We start from the raw sequence: 15,228 nt of genomic DNA on the forward strand, positions 1-15,228 counted from the left end.
CTGTCATTATCGTTACATTAATTATACAAACCCTACTTTCACTAAGTTGGCAATGGGCTACACATCACATTTAAGTCGGGTCTAGGACTGATATCCGTAACCAACCGAATTGATACATTCTCAATATATTAGATACACTTAGGTAACGCATTCCGCCATTTATTTGGCTGGGTTCTTCCCCTTCCGGTTGTTCATGCCCGGAATCTTTCGCCGCTCCCAGACCATAAGATACCCTTCCCTGGTGAATAACGTTTCTGTTTCTGCCTTCTTGACGAACAAATCCTGAATTTCTAGCCACTCGGGTCCGTGCTGTTCACCAGTAGCACGCTCAGTCTGTTGTCGGCCATTCTCCGCTGCCATAGCCTTGTCATGAAGCTGGACCATCCATGAAACCTTCTCACTGCCCGCACCAGCACCGGCGGATGATGACCCGGCTGCTGCGTTAACACCCTTATCTGCCGCCGCTTCCTCGGTGGCACCAGGGACAGCTACACTGGGATCCAAGATGATGTTGGCGACGAGATCATAGAGGATTGGTTCGCCCGGTGGCCAGATATCCGGGTTTGGTTCTACATAGGGTGACATGTCTAGAGAGCGTGGCGATGGGAAGGTGACGATCGTTGGGTTCCGTTCAGATACAAATCTGTTTTTGCTGAATCGCTTGATATGGAATAGTAGGTAAGGAGGCAGAGGATGAAGGAGGCGATGGCGGACTCGATGAGCCAGTTTCTCCGAGGCAGTGATGCCATTGTACTTGTTTAGGAGCGTTGTCAGAGGGACGTGGGGAATGATAGATTCCCGATTAGCGGATTGGAAGAGAGGAGTAGGTGGTAGGTCGAGTGTAAGGATGAGGAATGGGATGGTCTGGCTTTTTATATCGCCCGATTCCGTGAATACTAGGCGGGCGTTTTGAGTATCTGAATGAGCCGTGATTGCTTGACTCTCAATCTTCAGGTGACCTTGGAATGCGGCGTGGATCACACTGGTAGGAGTCTTGGACAGTTTCCTAGAGCCTCCAAGTGAAAGATGCAGATTGTTCAAGAACCAAGACATGAAATCCACTGGGTCGGACTGCTGGGTAAGTGTGAAGCGCTTTGATGATCGAAGAGCAATCTCCTGTAACAGCTCATGCGGCGATACATGAGATCGGAAAGCCTTTGGATTCCACAGCTTCCGTACCAACGTACTGAACCGTAAAGCTAATTGTGGTGTGCCAGGTACAGGAAACTCATGTAGCAGAAAGTAATTGCGTATCGGAAAGACGTGCGCCAAAAGCTGCACAACTACGTTCAAGTAGTCATTGGCCTTGATGTTGTTCATACCAACAAAGCCTATGAAACATGTTAGCACCGTTCTAGTAGGATTCAATTGGTTGATATGAACATACCAGGTCTATAACGATTACCTGCGAGATCGAACGCATCGTGGACCTCTTTGTCTAGTTTCGACACCTCTTCCTTGCTATAGTGCGGGTCCACCACGTATTTGATATCATCCAAGCTCTTATTATTCACTTCATATCCCTCGGGAAGGACATACACCTTCTTGGTCCCCATGTTAACGAAAACATGATGTGAAACTTCGAGCGCATGATAGTAGGCATGCGACTTTGGCCCCCTGCCTTGGAAATATTTACCGCACACGAGACAGGCATAAACGTTAATATTTGAGAGGCTAACCGAGCAGAGCTTTTCAAAGTCAAAGTCGAGGATTTCACGATTGATAGTATCCAGATAAAGGTCGCCATAGCCTTCCATGGGTGCATTCTGGCGTTTCGGAGCCGCAATAACAGGCTTGTTATCGTCGGCATCGTCATTAGACTCGGCACCGTTGGTTGCCGCTGCTTCTTCGAGCTCCTCACACTCTTGGTCCGCCGCGGCTAGAATATCATTCCCTTTGCGTTCATCTTCCTCTCTCTCTTGGCCACTCGCCCGTCGTAACGGAAGGGCTCCATGGCGCGGGTCGCCTTCTTCGAAGCCGTCCTCCACACGAGCCTTTTTCGAGGCAGGAGAACCTGTAGCGTTGTCTTCCTCCAGCGACAACTCGGCTTGTCTTTTGGACATCATGACTTTGTGTAACAGTGAATTGAAGGCCATGATTTGGCTCCGCGGGATTCAAAGCTGCGAAGAACGCGATGGGGCCCGCGGAGTGCAAACATAGCAAACACCCGGTCCATGCAGCGTCATACATCGTGACACTACGCCGAAAGAATCTTACATTCAAAAGGGTCATTTCTCTTTAGTCTCTACCTAAATAAATTGTGGGCAAGACTACATTTCAGTCAAGTCATGAAAAATACCCTGCCATGCAACCGATCATCTGAAAACCAAGTCCCGTAAACCGAAAACAAAAGACAAAAATGGTATGATATACAACATCGCATTAAGCACACTTGACGATCTTGTCATTATCAAAGTCTAGTTCTTGCACGCCATCTTTGGTTACAACCTTCACCAAGACCTGGAGAATATCAGTCAGCCAACAATGTAATAACCAAATGGGAGTATCGGCTTGCAACGTACACCCTTGTAATCAATCGGCAATCTGCGCTTGAGTTCATCTGTGCACATCACCAGGAGCTTTAAGCCTTCTTCGAGAGTGATATCAGGATGATGGTGTTTATCAAGCGTCGATAGGCAATAGTACCTGAAGTTTCTTAGTTCTTGATTCCTCACAGCGGCGGGTCTAAAGATTGGGCGTCTAAGAGTTGGCTTTTGAAACTTACTGGGCGTAACCATGAGCAGCGTATGGTACGGGAGCCAAAGAAGCCAGGTAATCTATCCAGTACAAGTGAGGCTTCTGGGTGATTCCGTCGACACCGGCGAGCAGCAGATTGACCGTGTAGGGGCTCCGAGATCGTAGGCTGCGCGCCAATTCTCCCCGGACAAAGTTGGCAACGGCATTCGGTCCGAGTTCGGTATCATTCCGCATTGTATATAATTGGATGTTCGCCTGGATATACTCCGCAAATTGCACTGCACCGGCAGCAAAGTTAGCTGCGTGATGCTTACACCCCCTCCACCTCATATGAAATCCAACGTACCGGTATCTCCTGCCTCTCCTGAGAAAGCCATCAGGCTGTGTTTGTTGAGCTGTCGTGTCTTATCGTCTTCGGCTTTGAGAATAGTTGGACCCCTCATGGCGGCTTTGGACGCTGCCACCAGGACGAAGTCCTTGCCGGTGATGCCCAGTAGAACCTCCCTAGAAGCCTCAATCAGCGAAGGGAATTCTCATCAATATACCGGGGGGGCATACATTCTGAAGCTATTAGTGTATGTGTAGAAAATATGACGAAGAGAAGAAGCACAGGGAGGGAAGGGAATGGAGGAAAGGTGAAAGATTCAGGATGATGGTCAGTAAAGCATCACACGCCGCGCGGAGCTTGATTGCCTGGAGCTGTACTTGCGAGCCTGAGGCGGAGAGCTGCCTAGCTGAATCAGCAATTAGGCGTTACGTTCTTGCGCTTTCCGCCTGCACGGACCACCGGCAGAAAAAAAGTGAAAGTAAGTTGCGCATCGAAAAAGAATTCCGATCGGCTCTATCGCTTCCACCCGCTCCAATCGATTGTGCATAGTGCAAGAAGTCCTGCTGCGCGGAGCTTCAGCTGATTTTACGGAGTTATGTCGTCCTTTTTCACTTTGCCCGCGTCCCAGCGGAAGCGCAAGAGGGAAGACCGCGCCGGAGCCCCCGCGTCGAAGAAACGAGGTGTTGATGGAGGTAGAGGTTCAGGCGCCAAGGGTTCCAGCAGGGCAAGGGAACGGGATCAATCCGTCTCGAGTAGTGATTTGGACGACGATGATAACGATGATGAGAGCATCGTATCTGGAGTCTCGGGGGAAGAGAGTGGTTCGGAATCCGATGATGGAGAGACAGCCGCAGACCGGAGGTTAAAGCTCGCGGAAAGATACCTAGACAATGTCCGAGACGAGGTAGATGACTATGGGTTTGATGCCGCAGAGATCGATCGAGATCTAATTGCAGAGAGATTGAAAGAGGATGTGGTATGTACTGACATTCGTTGCTATCCATAGGCGCCAGCAGCTGATTCCCAGTGTAGGATGAATTCAAAGGGCGTACATATCGTCAAATAGCCTCAGACCTGTCGTTTTCGGCAGCATCACATTCATTTTTCCGGGCAGACACTCAATCAACAACGTCCATTGCTGTCCATTCACCATATGTTTTCACGGTTTCGAAAGATAAAACGTTAATCAAATGGGAACTCGCCACCCCCAGTCATGCGACCACAGATTCTTCGACCAACGAACGGAATAGCTCATCGAAACGCTCCCCGAGACCGCAGCGGAAAAAGCCGAAACAGGTCAGATTTGTGCGGGGCTTGCAAAAGATTGCTGAGAGTAATGAGGAGCATGGTCACACTAAGAGTATCTTGTCTGTGGCAGTATCGCCATCCGGGAAATTTTTAGCCACTGGCGGAGCGGATTGGAAGTTAATAATCTGGGATGCCGCTACGTTGACCCCTTTGCAGACGTTTACACAGCACCGTGATTCGGTCAGCGGGCTTGCCTTTGCTCGTCATATCTCGACTATGAGTTCCGGTGAACAACTGTTCTCTGGCTCGTTCGATCGGACCATCAAAACTTGGTCTCTGAGCTCCGCAGGAAATGCTTATGTTGAGACATTGTTCGGCCACCAGGACAGCATCTCATCTCTTGCTGCGATGACAATCGACCAATGTGTCAGTGTTGGAGCTCGCGATCGCACCGCCAGATTGTGGAAGGTTGTTGATGAGTCGCAACTCATCTTCCGTGGTGGATCTGCTAAGCACTCATATCAGGAAAACAACCTTGATTGTGTGGCACCTTTGCCCCCTAATCATTTTGTTACCGGCTCAGACTCGGGTGCCATCTCGCTTTGGTCCGTCCATAAGAAAAAGCCCCTTCACACAATAACTCTTGCCCACGGTCTCGACCCTTTACCTCCACTCGATGAGCTATCTTCAGAAGTCGATCCGAATACCGCCGCGTCAAACGCCCGTCACATGCGGCGCAACCCTCGCTGGATTACCGCCTTGGCTACGGTCCCAGGTACAGACATTGTCCTTAGCGGTAGCTGGGATGGTTGGATTCGCGCGTGGAAGATCTCAGAAGATAAGAAAACGATCATCCCACTAGGACCCGTTGGCGGAGCATCACTAGGACCGGATACCCCTTCACAGCAGTTGAAACAGTCCCTAGCCTTCGACAACCCAGTCGACTCCGATCGGATGGCTGTCGACGGACCTCGGGAACAAAAGTTGGACGAGATCAAAGAAGAGGCCGAACCCCTCGTCAAGGGTGTCATCAACGGTATTGCCGTTTTCGAACGCCGTGCGGAGACCAGCACCTCCGGTCAATCTAAGCCTAAGTCGAAATCCTCCGAACCAGAGCCCCGAGGTCTTTGCATTGTTGCAGCGGTGGGCAAGGAACACCGCCTCGGCCGCTGGAAATGCTTCACGAATAATTTCCACGAGGGATCTACACCTGACGGCCGAAATGGCGCCGTGGTGTTCGAAGTCCCTTTCATCAATAATAACCCCCAGTCTAAGTGAGGCGTATTTGTGCTATGGGACGAAGTTATTGTGTCATGGCGTATGTATCCACTTTTTTTCCTCTACTTTGTATTCTATTCCTGGGGTGGTGGTCTTTGCATATCTTTCTAGAAGAAAAAAAAAGTTTTCTGCATAGAAGTCCCTTGGGTTGAAGGGCGTTGAGCCTGATACGCGCGGATGAATGTACATAGGTGCACTGCAGTAATTTTTGAATAAATCATGCTTCTATATTGAACCTAAAATTCAACGCTAAAGAGCCGACTATGTCACGATCTTCCGTCGGGATACTATGCTAGCTCTCGGCGATTCTTAAGAAGGCGTGTGCTGACGGAAGGGGTAAAAGCAAAGCAAACAATAAGGCCGGGAATACACTAGCTTCGTCGATTCAATTGTTCCGCTACAAGTACACCTGGTTCCGTGGGATTTCTCGGCAGATTAAGTCATGGTGTAGTAGAGTTTGATCCAGACCAGTGATTATGATACATCATGCTAGAGACAGCATGGGGAAAGAAGTACGCTCAGGTGAAGAGCCTATTATCCAATGAAGGCAGCCAGAAAAAAGTATTCATAGGGAAACAGGGGTATAGAATGCGAGGAAATTTTTCTGAGCCAATGCTGAACGAAGTGAACCTTCTCCCTCCCTTACCAATGCCAGTCTCATATATTTCTGGGTCCTATAGTGTTTCGAATCTCCCAAGAGCAAGTACAATGGTTAGGGCTGGTAGAACATCCGTAGCGGATGTCCTCAAGTTAAGAAAGAACAATATATCGATGGCTAACACTGAACAAAAGTCCTGAAGTAGCCGAACCCATGCAAATTGTCCTGTTCGCTCCCTACTGCCTACATTCGAGGAAGCTAGAGAAATCCGGTCATATAAGATCCGCCGTAAGGAGGTCAGAGAAGTGTCGTCATGTCGTAGATGAGCAAGGAGCAAATATTTCAACGAGCAGCATGCCGACAATTCCTTCGGAAGGGTCGAACTGGGCCCTCATCAGAATCATCGTCCAAATTAATTGCGTTCGAGACAGAGGTTCCTGCACTGGTCGTACTTTGAGTGCGTGAGACTGGTCGGCGCATTGGGTAGGGATTCACATTAGGCCGTGAAGAAAGCTGGTTCAAGAGCATAGGCGCACCTGAAGTTCCACGAAAAGCAGGGGCTTGGCGGCGCCGGCTCCCGTTCACGGGCGGCCGAATTGGCTCGTCATCATCTTCGTCTTCCTCTTCATCCCCGTCACTTTCACCATCCTCTTCACTATCGGGAACTCCGTCTACACCACTCGAGCCATCGTCTGTATAATCGTCGCCACGAGACATAGTTAACTCCGAGCTCAGCTGATGTTCATACTGATCTTGTATGTGAAAATTAGGACCCCCAACTACTGTAGATCTGTCCGATTCTGAGTCGTAATGATCCTCGACATCTATATGTTCATCATCGTCAATGAATGAATCCATGTCAGTGTCCTCCGAGTAGTCCTCTTCCTCATCTTCGCTATCATGTGTAGCTGAAGACGCTTCATCGTGGTGACCATCGCGCAGGTAAATGGGACGTGGAGGAGGTGGGGGTGGATGGAGGTGATGGTGATGATGACGATGCAAACCGTATAGATGATGAGGGAGGTCGAAAGCCAACGCCTCAAGAGGAACTCCGTCATAGAAATCATTCCAGTCAATGTCGTCTAGGTCACCAAATCCGTCTTCAAGGTCATCATCTAAGTAATCTGTCATCTCGGAATTCTCTTCTGAATCGCTCAGATAATCCGATGCATCTGTTACCGACTCATTATCCTGGCGATATCCACACTGCGCACAATTTGAATCTTCTTCTAGCTCCCATGAACAGCGCGGGCAGCGAACGACATTGTCCTCAAGGTCGACGATGGGTTGTGCAGCAGGGAGCTTTTTGTTGAATGTGCCCCGGAATAAACCTCCTTCTTTGGGATGTGCATTTTTCTTATCGTTCTCCAGTCTCTCTGCTTCCTCGCGCTGGTGGCGCGTGTGCTCAGCTGTCGTCTCTCCCTTTTCTAAAAGCTCCGCACGACTCGTGAACAGTTGGACAACCGCACGGACCTATAGCGAGTCAGAGACAATAATAATTCCAAGGAGACATATGGACTTTTTTCAATGTACTCACCAGGTAAGCAGGGGCAGGTTGTGTCTTCACTGGCGCTCGACAGTCGGGGCATGTTTTATTAGACCTCCCACCAGCAAACCATGACGTTAAACACTAGGAGCTTGAAGTGTTAGTAGTTTTGTAAGACGGTGATGCAAAGAACGGGTGACAAACACTATAGCAGAATGTGTGTCCACAGGCAAGAGTGAAAGGTTCGTAAAGCGGTCTTATGCAAATGCCACATTGTAAAAGCGTGCGGATATCATCCACATGTCCCTGTAATGTTTCGGAAAGCTGGACACGAAGCGACTTAGTGCCATTCCCTTCAGAATTATTTCCCGAGCAGCTTACCCCCGAGATATCATCACCAAGGGATGTGACCGCTTTTGTCGCGTTTGTGTTGTTGGAGCCCTTGCCCGACGCGGCTCCGGCAAGGGTAGACTTCGACATTTGCGCAAAAATTGTTCGGATGGATCCCGATACCGAGGGACAACAAAGATGCGAAAATTGTTTCGTGAAGTTCTACTGAGGGAAATTTGCCGATAGATTGAAAGGAAGAGAATGTGTCGCGGCCGATCGTGGCGAAATATATAGACTCGAATTCAAATGAGGGAGGGCATAGCCAGCATGACGGAGGGGGTAATCTGTTCTCGAGTTACGTCTGAATTGTGACTGATCGGCTGAGGCAAGAGATAAGAGCTAGATGTATGAACGGCGCTTCTGGACCGAAAGTAGTGTTTAATCACGGAAATGTCGAACGGGGGAAAAGCAACCCGAGACGAAGAAGAAAATTAAGAAGCCATCACGATTGGTCTAGAGGGAGTGTATGCCTTACTTTGAGCCTTCTTCGCGCAAACCGAACAAACAACTCGAGACGCTGGGTTTAAAGTCCGATTAAATCCCCACCGAGAAAGTTAAGTCAACTTTTAGTCCGTCACTAGTCTAACAGCTGATCAATCAGAGCATTCTTTTCTTCAGCCAACAAACATCATTCTCTCCAGCTACGTGGTACGCGCTTATACACTCGGTTATTACTACATGCAACACAAGATTGCTGTCACCATTCCATTGCGCTTCATACTACTTACTAGATACCGTCCGTCGTCCCAAGTGGATTAATTGATGAGTCGATTAATTATTTTCGTTTTTCATTCATTCTGTTTTTGCACTTTTTCTCTCGTCCTCAGGCCTGAAACTCCGCATAGTAGTCCAAAACATTCCCATATTAAACCCACCCCACACAATCTTCGAAGGGAACGGAAGAAAATCAGGAACCAACACTTTAGTCTATCTGGGCTATTGGAGTCAAAATGAGATGATGGACATTTTTCATCCCCCACCCACACAATAGCCGCTGGTACAAATCCACCGCGACAACACTGGATAATGATTACCAATGCAACTATCATGTTCCCTTTTTTTGCCCTTCTAGACTACTGCACCCCTCCGCTTCTCAGTCTAGTGGGAAATTGCTTGTCACTGACGACGTGGGATGGTTAGCGCTAGGTGAGGTAAATGCGCGTAATTTATGGTGTGATACCATGCAAGCCTGGCGCTTCGACCGTGGTTGTAATCCAAACCGGATGGCTGCCGCACTTCATTGTGCTTTTTTATGTACCTCGTACCAAGTCGTATAGAGGGTTATCACACAAAATTCGAGCACGTTGTATGACTGGATTAGGACCTTGGTCATTTGTAAGGTGTGAGCGAAGAAGAGTTATCAACCTTATCCAACCAGTACTTCACACATCCCGGAACCCTTTAACTGCACCATTCTTTAACTGACGAATACCTCCATGGCCAAGACATCCAGGATCTGAGAGTATCAGTAGAATCAGGATCATTCACTCAGCTCTCAAGAGTTGTACCCAAATAGTAACTAATGAAACCCATGACAGCATGACTAAGATTTAAACCCTGTGCCAAGACCTTTAAAAAGAAATAAATTGTGGGGCCAAAACTTCTCTAGGAACAACCAACACTTACCTTACTTGATCATCCATAGTTATACTTAACTATCCTTTCGGCACCGTCGACTACTACCTAGTAGTACCACCTATATCAACGACGGAATACAATTGACTACCTCGAGTCTCATCATGTCAACCCCATCAGGCAATCAATCACAATCCTCTGAACAAGACCATCCTAATTCTTGGTCAAATACGGAGCATCGATTCACCAAGTAGGTAACCCATCGAGTTAGCTTCTAATCGTACTCCATGACTGTGGTTTCGCTTCAAAGACCCTTCAGGACAATCCACCCATTTCTGCCAATATGTCAACATGTCCTAGCCTAGGCTTCTGATGCTTATGTCTTTCTTTTTGATTAGCTTGTACCCCTTTATTTTTACTTCCTCATACCGTCTTATCTACTAATTTGCTAATGATATACTCCCTATTTCAGTAAAAGTGCAAGCGAGTACTATGACCCATGTCAAGATTTCGCTGATCGAAGTTTGAAATGTATGAAGCGGAACAATTTTGACAGGGAAATGTGCCATGATTATTTCCAGTAAGTGTCTATATTCTGTCTTTTCTCATCAAAGTGTATACTTTCGAGGTTTTTCGTTGGGTATCGATGACCTGTTACGCGGAAGTACTTGTAGTCTCTAGATTGCCCGACTACGCGTGGGATCATTTGCACATTTTAGCCGTTGTTCTGACTGTCATTGGTCCCAGAGCTTATCGTGACTGCAAAAAACAATGGGTAAGGCATTGCCTAATCAAGACTGTGCTTGATATACCCTATTTATATCCTGCCGCCAGCGGCCTAATGGCGTTAGCTAATAATAGCAGTTGACACAGAAGAAGTCCTCTAGCTAGTCTTGCCAGAGCCTACGCTGTGGATTAGTGCACGCTTCCTCAAAGGCTATCTTCATGATATCTATATCCGGGAATCACCCAAGTATTAGACGACAATATCGCCAGTGCCTAGGGGACTTTGTTTTCCAAGTCTACACCAGCATTGTATCCATCCTCAGAAATACTGCTATATTTAACAATACCGGTAAGCAAGGGGCTATGTAATTGATCGTTTCGAACAAAATCTCCTCTCTTCGGCGCAAAAGCGTTTCTCCCCAATTGTTACTAAATCCGATCGTTGGCTCCCCTTCTACTTTCTTCTTTTCATCTACTTCTTTTCTCGGAGGAACGAGAGATGATGGTATGGTTGGCGCAACAAGGTCACTCGAAATCTGTTTAGTGGTATCTGTATTTGTATGTATCTACACATGCGATTGCTTTTGATAAGATTTTTCGTCATGATGGAATTTGATATGATCTTATCGCGGTAAAACTATATAGTGTTCCAAATATATCTCGCGAGGAATCGAATTGTGACTCCTGCAGCCAAAAAAAATTTTACTTTCTTTTTTTCTTTTTGCCCCCATTGGGTAATTTGAAGTGCAAGAGTATTTGTTGAATTATACAATATTATCTTTAGGCGGTCTGGGCGATAATAAGCTCCCCTTTAATTGACTGATCACCGCCTTCCAATTTGCACCGAACTCAGGCCAACCTTAACTATTTTCAAATTAACTTATTGTTCCTTAGAATTTCTTCCCCTCATTATTCCGCGTCCTATCTTCCCCGCACATCGTGTGCTGTGCTTGGTTGCGCAGCATACGAACGCCGAACCCCTGTTACGAGACTAGAATCCACGTCCAACCGCTGTCGGGATTGATCTAGAGCTAGATTAGATCTTCTCTCGCTCGCCATGTCTACCAATGACGCCGTTTTCTCCCGGCGGAACAAACAGATTCAAGATGCCATTGACGGGCAGAATCTGAAACAAGCTCTGCAGCTGATTGATAAGCGCATGAAGAAAGGAGAAAATACCAAATTCTTAAAAGTAGGTCTCCCTTTATATGGATTGATTCTGGATTGGTTGTCCAGATGCACCCCACACCCGGCGCTGCGCATGTTCTCTGAAGTCACCTTCAGGAATCCCGGCTACCCTGATATAGTTAGCTAATCCAATTGCGTATGCTCCCGGATAGGCATGGAAAGCACATATATTATATCGCCATGCGGACCAGTCCCACCGCCAGCGAGGTATAAAGGAGACCCTCGATTTGTGCAAAGCAGAACCCCCAGCTACCGATCTCGACACCCTCGACATTCTCTATCAGACCTTGAAGCGAATGGGTGATCAGGCGGAGACTATGAGGACTCTATGGGAAAAAGCTGCGAAGGCGAAGCCGCAGGATTTGGACCTACAGTTAAGATGGTTCACATATGCGTTTGAAGGAGATGACTGGAAGTCAGCGCAGAAGGTCTGTGGCTTGTTGAGCCAGATTGTTGCAACATAGTGGATCTAATCTTCTTGAGTTTGGGTAACAGGCCGCTATGACTCTTCAGAGCAATTTCCCTAAAACCAGGAAGTATTATCTCTGGGCCATTTTCCTCAGTCACCTTGTCGCTACCGACCAAGCTAGCTCGGAGACCGACCGTAAACTCTTTGGAACCCTGGCTTACCGCATGGTCTCGAAGGCTGCTGAAAGCGTTCCTTCCGATCCGGTATGTCCCATATGTTCTATGTTCCATTATCTCCATTGTTTTTTGTGCTGATGCTTACCTATACAACTACAGAAAGAGTTGCTGAGCCTTCCAAGAGCTATACAAGGCCCAGAGGAGCTATTGTTACTAGTCAAAATCTTCGAGTCTCAAGGACGTTATGACGAAATCGTGAAGATCCTCGACAGTGAGAACCTTGGGCTAAGCTCGCGAGTTATTCAGAATGACTGGTCCTTCGTTGGTGTGAAGCTCTCCAGCTTGGAAAAGGCGGAGATGTGGACACAAGGCCTATCCTACGCGAGAGACCTGCTTGCCATCATTCCTACTAACGAAGCGGAGAGAAAGTCACTCCAGGAGCACGATGACTGGGCAGTTTGGAAGCTACTCGTCATCTCAACCCGGAATATCAATTCCCAAGAGTAAGTTTCTCCACAGCAACAATAACAAAAAGAAAGAAACGGATGACGAGGAGCATGAAAAGAAGGAGCTGACCGTCTTTGAAGAACCATTGCCGATACATTAAAGTTCATTAGCGATTTCCTGGAGTCTGTGCCCAAGTCTCGCAATGCACAACTAGCGCGTTTAGACTTGATTCATTCGGATGTCCTCGCGGGAAATTCGAAGACGGAGGAGTTAGTCTCTGCTTGTCAAGAATATTTTGACTGTAACAAGAACAAGCTTTATTGTTTCAGTGACCTGCAGCTTTACATGGCAGCACTGGACAAGGAATCGGTGTCAAAATTTGTGGAGTATACCTTCAAGGGTCAAGAGCAGAGTGTATGCATAATTCATAGAACGTCCGCACCTGTCGTCTCCAAGCTAACTCGTCTGTTAAGGTTAGAGCTGATCCTTTCAAGGGTGTCGCGACGATCAATGCCCTGAAACTCGAGTACTGCTTCGTATTGTCGGCTAACGAAACGAACGCTTCTAAATCACGAGTCGAGGATTTCATCTCGCGCTGTCTCCAGGTCTATCGTGAGGCAGAACGCCCAGAACGGAGTTCAGCCCCATCTACGATTGAAAGTCAACCTAGTGATGATCTGTGTTTGCTCGTCGCCATGGTATTGATACGCTTCAGCGGAGATTGGAATTCTGGTAGTCAAGATCAAATCCCACACACCACCCTCATTCGCGCCGCTGCCATTTTGGAGCGTCTCTTGCTTGATTCTCCGCATAACTACCAAGCATTGTTGCTTCTTGTGCGCATCTACTTGCGCCTCGGAGCTGGATCGCTCGCGCTGAAGGCTTTCAGCAAGCTCTCTGTCAAACAAATGCAGTTCGAAACGGTTGCTCATAACCTTTTCACCCGTCTAGCAACCATCCATCCACACTCTGCGCCTCCAATTGAGGGTGCAGAATACAAGGACTTCGATCCGCGAGCTGCATTTGTTCAAGCTTTGAATTTCTATCGGTCGGCCGAGCTCACTACGGTCAGGCACCGGTCGAATGGGTTGGAGTTGGGCAGTTATGTAAACATAGAAGGCACAATAGACCTTCAGCGGCGCTTGAAGTATAGTATCTGCCGCAGAATGTGGGCGTTAGACGCCAGACGGATGCAGAGACTGGCCGGCGGAGACTCAATGAACCGGTATGAGGAAGTTGGTTAGTGCAAGAATTCCTCGTACAATAAATTATCTACTCACGGATACTATGTCACAGCAAGAGACTCATCCCCATTGTCGGATCAGCGTGTGTTTGACGCATTTATGAACTGTGAACCCGATAACCAGCCAACTTTCGAGGAACGGATGCGCTTGGGACCACTTCCTCGGGTGAGCTTGTTCCATGTTTGTGTTATGACTCCATAGACGAAGCTAACAAGAAACAGTCACAATGGGTGAAGTCTGCAAGGGTTACAGACGAGCTGTTTGGCACCCTCAAAGACATGGCAGTTCAGAAGCCAGTGTCTGTTGACGCCGATTTGCTCAGCCTGGAAGATATAGTGGGGCCAGATGCATCTTCTGAGATGACCTCAACAGAGATCGAAAGCGCCAAGATCAATCTGAATCTTCTTAAGGTGGTCTCATTCTTGAATGGCTCGACATCAGTCACTCCTGAGGAGGTCGATAGCTGCTTGACGCAGGTGGAAGAATGGCTGGGCTCTAAGCTGGAAGGTCTTGACCAGCGTGGTCCCCAGATCTCTACGCTTGTATCAAATACTGCAATTTCCCTCCGGCGGGACGAATCATCTGCTCCATCCTGGAAGTCCTTCCACGACTTATATCTTTCCCTTGAGTCGCTCAAGGCGCTCTCACTTATAACATCCATTGCATTGAAGAAAGCCTCCAAGACTCCGAAGCTCCCCAAGGATCGTGTGCAGCGGTTGGCCGAATCCACACACAAGGTACATGAAAGTATCCGGGTGAACGCTCGTGCACTCAAATCGGCTATCTCCAAACCGGGCGTTCTTGGGTCTTTGATCGACCTGGTGGTGACCGGTCATGATGAGGATGGTACGCAGCTCCGGGAAGAGCTGGATAAGACGTTTGATTTGGCCGCGCTGGAAATGTTCTGCGGTGAGTTGATGGAAAGCTGGGAAGAAGGTTTAAATGGGCTGCTATGTGTATCACTGTGACCGCGGGCTAGGGTACATACGATTCAGTTGGGATATTAGCCATGTACGCTGCACAATCGGCCTTCTTATACTTACCAATATATAGAATTTTCTACATAAATATCTGGTTTGACCGTCTTTACGGAGAGAGAAGGCTGTATCCACCCAACAAATCATTCTTACTATAAGATAGGCACATAACTAGTAGAAGGGAGGCGAGAGTCTCCTTTCACCACAGTTTACTAGTAGGCACGAGGCTGAGTTGTGGAATGTCGATCCCCACCTGTAAGGGCACCAGGTATGTGTTCTACCCCTTGGGTCCTCACCACGCTTTTGCCCAGTCATTCTCGTGCTCATGGCATTCGCTGCATGCTCCGTTCGTGGCACGCGTTTGTTGGGTTGCGCATTCCTCTTCAGCGGGTTGTCTACTTGACGAATAAGCAAACCCAAGGCGGGATCCCTTGCCAACAGCAAAGTCTTCTTGCGTTGCT

General features: G+C 48.0%; 7 protein-coding genes across 7 annotated transcripts; 3 read left to right on the plus strand and 4 right to left on the minus strand.

Moving 5' to 3' along the window:
- Positions 1-112: 112 nt before the first annotated feature.
- BDW43DRAFT_11690 (ubiquitin carboxyl-terminal hydrolase family protein) lies at positions 113-2,239 on the minus strand. The gene is made up of 2 exons (XM_032038017.1): positions 1,388-2,239; positions 113-1,331 (listed from the first exon to the last, which is right to left on the minus strand). The coding sequence occupies exons 1-2, from the start codon at positions 2,094-2,096 to the stop codon at positions 160-162; spliced, it is 1,881 nt and encodes a 626-aa protein (XP_031906612.1). The 5' UTR covers positions 2,097-2,239; the 3' UTR covers positions 113-159.
- Positions 2,240-3,427, minus strand: pre1 (proteasome core particle subunit beta 4). Its single transcript, XM_032038016.1, has 5 exons — positions 3,256-3,427; positions 3,044-3,201; positions 2,726-2,975; positions 2,523-2,646; positions 2,240-2,460 (listed from the first exon to the last, which is right to left on the minus strand). Coding segments are annotated over exons 1-5 (612 nt in total). The 5' UTR covers positions 3,258-3,427; the 3' UTR covers positions 2,240-2,382.
- Positions 3,426-5,568, plus strand: BDW43DRAFT_11703 (ribosomal RNA-processing protein RRP9). The gene is made up of 2 exons (XM_032038020.1): positions 3,426-4,001; positions 4,058-5,568. The coding sequence occupies exons 1-2, from the start codon at positions 3,621-3,623 to the stop codon at positions 5,549-5,551; spliced, it is 1,875 nt and encodes a 624-aa protein (XP_031906614.1). The 5' UTR covers positions 3,426-3,620; the 3' UTR covers positions 5,552-5,568.
- Positions 5,569-5,844: 276 nt separating this feature from the next.
- BDW43DRAFT_259183 (uncharacterized protein) lies at positions 5,845-8,527 on the minus strand. Its single transcript, XM_032040064.1, has 4 exons — positions 8,017-8,527; positions 7,840-7,959; positions 7,687-7,779; positions 5,845-7,622 (listed from the first exon to the last, which is right to left on the minus strand). The coding sequence occupies exons 1-4, from the start codon at positions 8,113-8,115 to the stop codon at positions 6,492-6,494; spliced, it is 1,443 nt and encodes a 480-aa protein (XP_031906615.1). The 5' UTR covers positions 8,116-8,527; the 3' UTR covers positions 5,845-6,491.
- A 73-nt stretch (positions 8,528-8,600) lies between these two features.
- On the minus strand, positions 8,601-9,487 carry BDW43DRAFT_259184 (uncharacterized protein; the record flags this gene model as incomplete). The annotated part of the gene is made up of 2 exons (XM_032040065.1): positions 9,206-9,487; positions 8,601-9,144 (listed from the first exon to the last, which is right to left on the minus strand). A coding segment is annotated over exon 2 (257 nt), but the record flags the coding sequence as incomplete, so codon positions are not given.
- A 153-nt stretch (positions 9,488-9,640) lies between these two features.
- On the plus strand, positions 9,641-11,025 carry BDW43DRAFT_259186 (coiled-coil-helix-coiled-coil-helix domain-containing protein). The gene is made up of 4 exons (XM_032040066.1): positions 9,641-9,850; positions 10,073-10,180; positions 10,348-10,375; positions 10,465-11,025. Exons 1-4 carry the CDS (start codon positions 9,765-9,767, stop codon positions 10,489-10,491), a joined length of 249 nt encoding a protein of 82 aa, XP_031906617.1. The 5' UTR covers positions 9,641-9,764; the 3' UTR covers positions 10,492-11,025.
- A 198-nt stretch (positions 11,026-11,223) lies between these two features.
- Positions 11,224-15,012, plus strand: BDW43DRAFT_259188 (MDM20/NAA25 family protein). The gene is made up of 8 exons (XM_032040067.1): positions 11,224-11,518; positions 11,667-11,942; positions 12,010-12,186; positions 12,259-12,602; positions 12,687-12,960; positions 13,020-13,785; positions 13,843-13,955; positions 14,012-15,012. The coding sequence occupies exons 1-8, from the start codon at positions 11,384-11,386 to the stop codon at positions 14,756-14,758; spliced, it is 2,832 nt and encodes a 943-aa protein (XP_031906618.1). The 5' UTR covers positions 11,224-11,383; the 3' UTR covers positions 14,759-15,012.
- The last annotated feature ends 216 nt before the right edge of the window (positions 15,013-15,228 follow it).

This window comes from Aspergillus alliaceus (assembly GCF_009176365.1).
Source record: "Aspergillus alliaceus strain CBS 536.65 unplaced genomic scaffold BDW43scaffold_1, whole genome shotgun sequence".
In the NCBI taxonomy this organism is placed as follows: domain Eukaryota; kingdom Fungi; phylum Ascomycota; class Eurotiomycetes; order Eurotiales; family Aspergillaceae; genus Aspergillus; species Aspergillus alliaceus.

What these genes read in the sequence shown, in the direction of transcription:
- BDW43DRAFT_11690 (XM_032038017.1), bottom strand. Translation starts at nt 2,096, where the DNA reads ATGGCCTTCAATTCACTGTTACACAAAGTCATGATGTCCAAAAGACAA. An exon ending in AGGTAATCGTTATAGACCTG is followed by an intron (nt 1,332 to 1,387) that starts GTATGTTCATAT and finishes CATGTTTCATAG; the next exon opens with GCTTTGTTGGTATGAACAAC.
- pre1 (XM_032038016.1), bottom strand. An exon ending in AGGAGAGGCAGGAGATACCG is followed by an intron (nt 2,976 to 3,043) that starts GTACGTTGGATT and finishes CTGCCGGTGCAG; the next exon opens with TGCAATTTGCGGAGTATATC. An exon ending in TGCCGATTGATTACAAGGGT is followed by an intron (nt 2,461 to 2,522) that starts GTACGTTGCAAG and finishes GATATTCTCCAG; the next exon opens with GTCTTGGTGAAGGTTGTAAC.
- BDW43DRAFT_11703 (XM_032038020.1), top strand. Translation starts at nt 3,621, where the DNA reads ATGTCGTCCTTTTTCACTTTGCCCGCGTCCCAGCGGAAGCGCAAGAGG. An exon ending in AGAGATTGAAAGAGGATGTG is followed by an intron (nt 4,002 to 4,057) that starts GTATGTACTGAC and finishes TTCCCAGTGTAG; the next exon opens with GATGAATTCAAAGGGCGTAC.
- BDW43DRAFT_259183 (XM_032040064.1), bottom strand. Translation starts at nt 8,115, where the DNA reads ATGTCGAAGTCTACCCTTGCCGGAGCCGCGTCGGGCAAGGGCTCCAAC. An exon ending in GACACACATTCTGCTATAGT is followed by an intron (nt 7,780 to 7,839) that starts GTTTGTCACCCG and finishes TCAAGCTCCTAG; the next exon opens with TGTTTAACGTCATGGTTTGC. An exon ending in AACCTGCCCCTGCTTACCTG is followed by an intron (nt 7,623 to 7,686) that starts GTGAGTACATTG and finishes GACTCGCTATAG; the next exon opens with GTCCGTGCGGTTGTCCAACT.
- BDW43DRAFT_259186 (XM_032040066.1), top strand. Translation starts at nt 9,765, where the DNA reads ATGTCAACCCCATCAGGCAATCAATCACAATCCTCTGAACAAGACCAT. An exon ending in ATGTGCCATGATTATTTCCA is followed by an intron (nt 10,181 to 10,347) that starts GTAAGTGTCTAT and finishes CATTGGTCCCAG; the next exon opens with AGCTTATCGTGACTGCAAAA. An exon ending in GTGACTGCAAAAAACAATGG is followed by an intron (nt 10,376 to 10,464) that starts GTAAGGCATTGC and finishes TAATAATAGCAG; the next exon opens with TTGACACAGAAGAAGTCCTC.
- BDW43DRAFT_259188 (XM_032040067.1), top strand. Translation starts at nt 11,384, where the DNA reads ATGTCTACCAATGACGCCGTTTTCTCCCGGCGGAACAAACAGATTCAA. An exon ending in AAAATACCAAATTCTTAAAA is followed by an intron (nt 11,519 to 11,666) that starts GTAGGTCTCCCT and finishes GCTCCCGGATAG; the next exon opens with GCATGGAAAGCACATATATT. An exon ending in CGGAATATCAATTCCCAAGA is followed by an intron (nt 12,603 to 12,686) that starts GTAAGTTTCTCC and finishes CCGTCTTTGAAG; the next exon opens with AACCATTGCCGATACATTAA.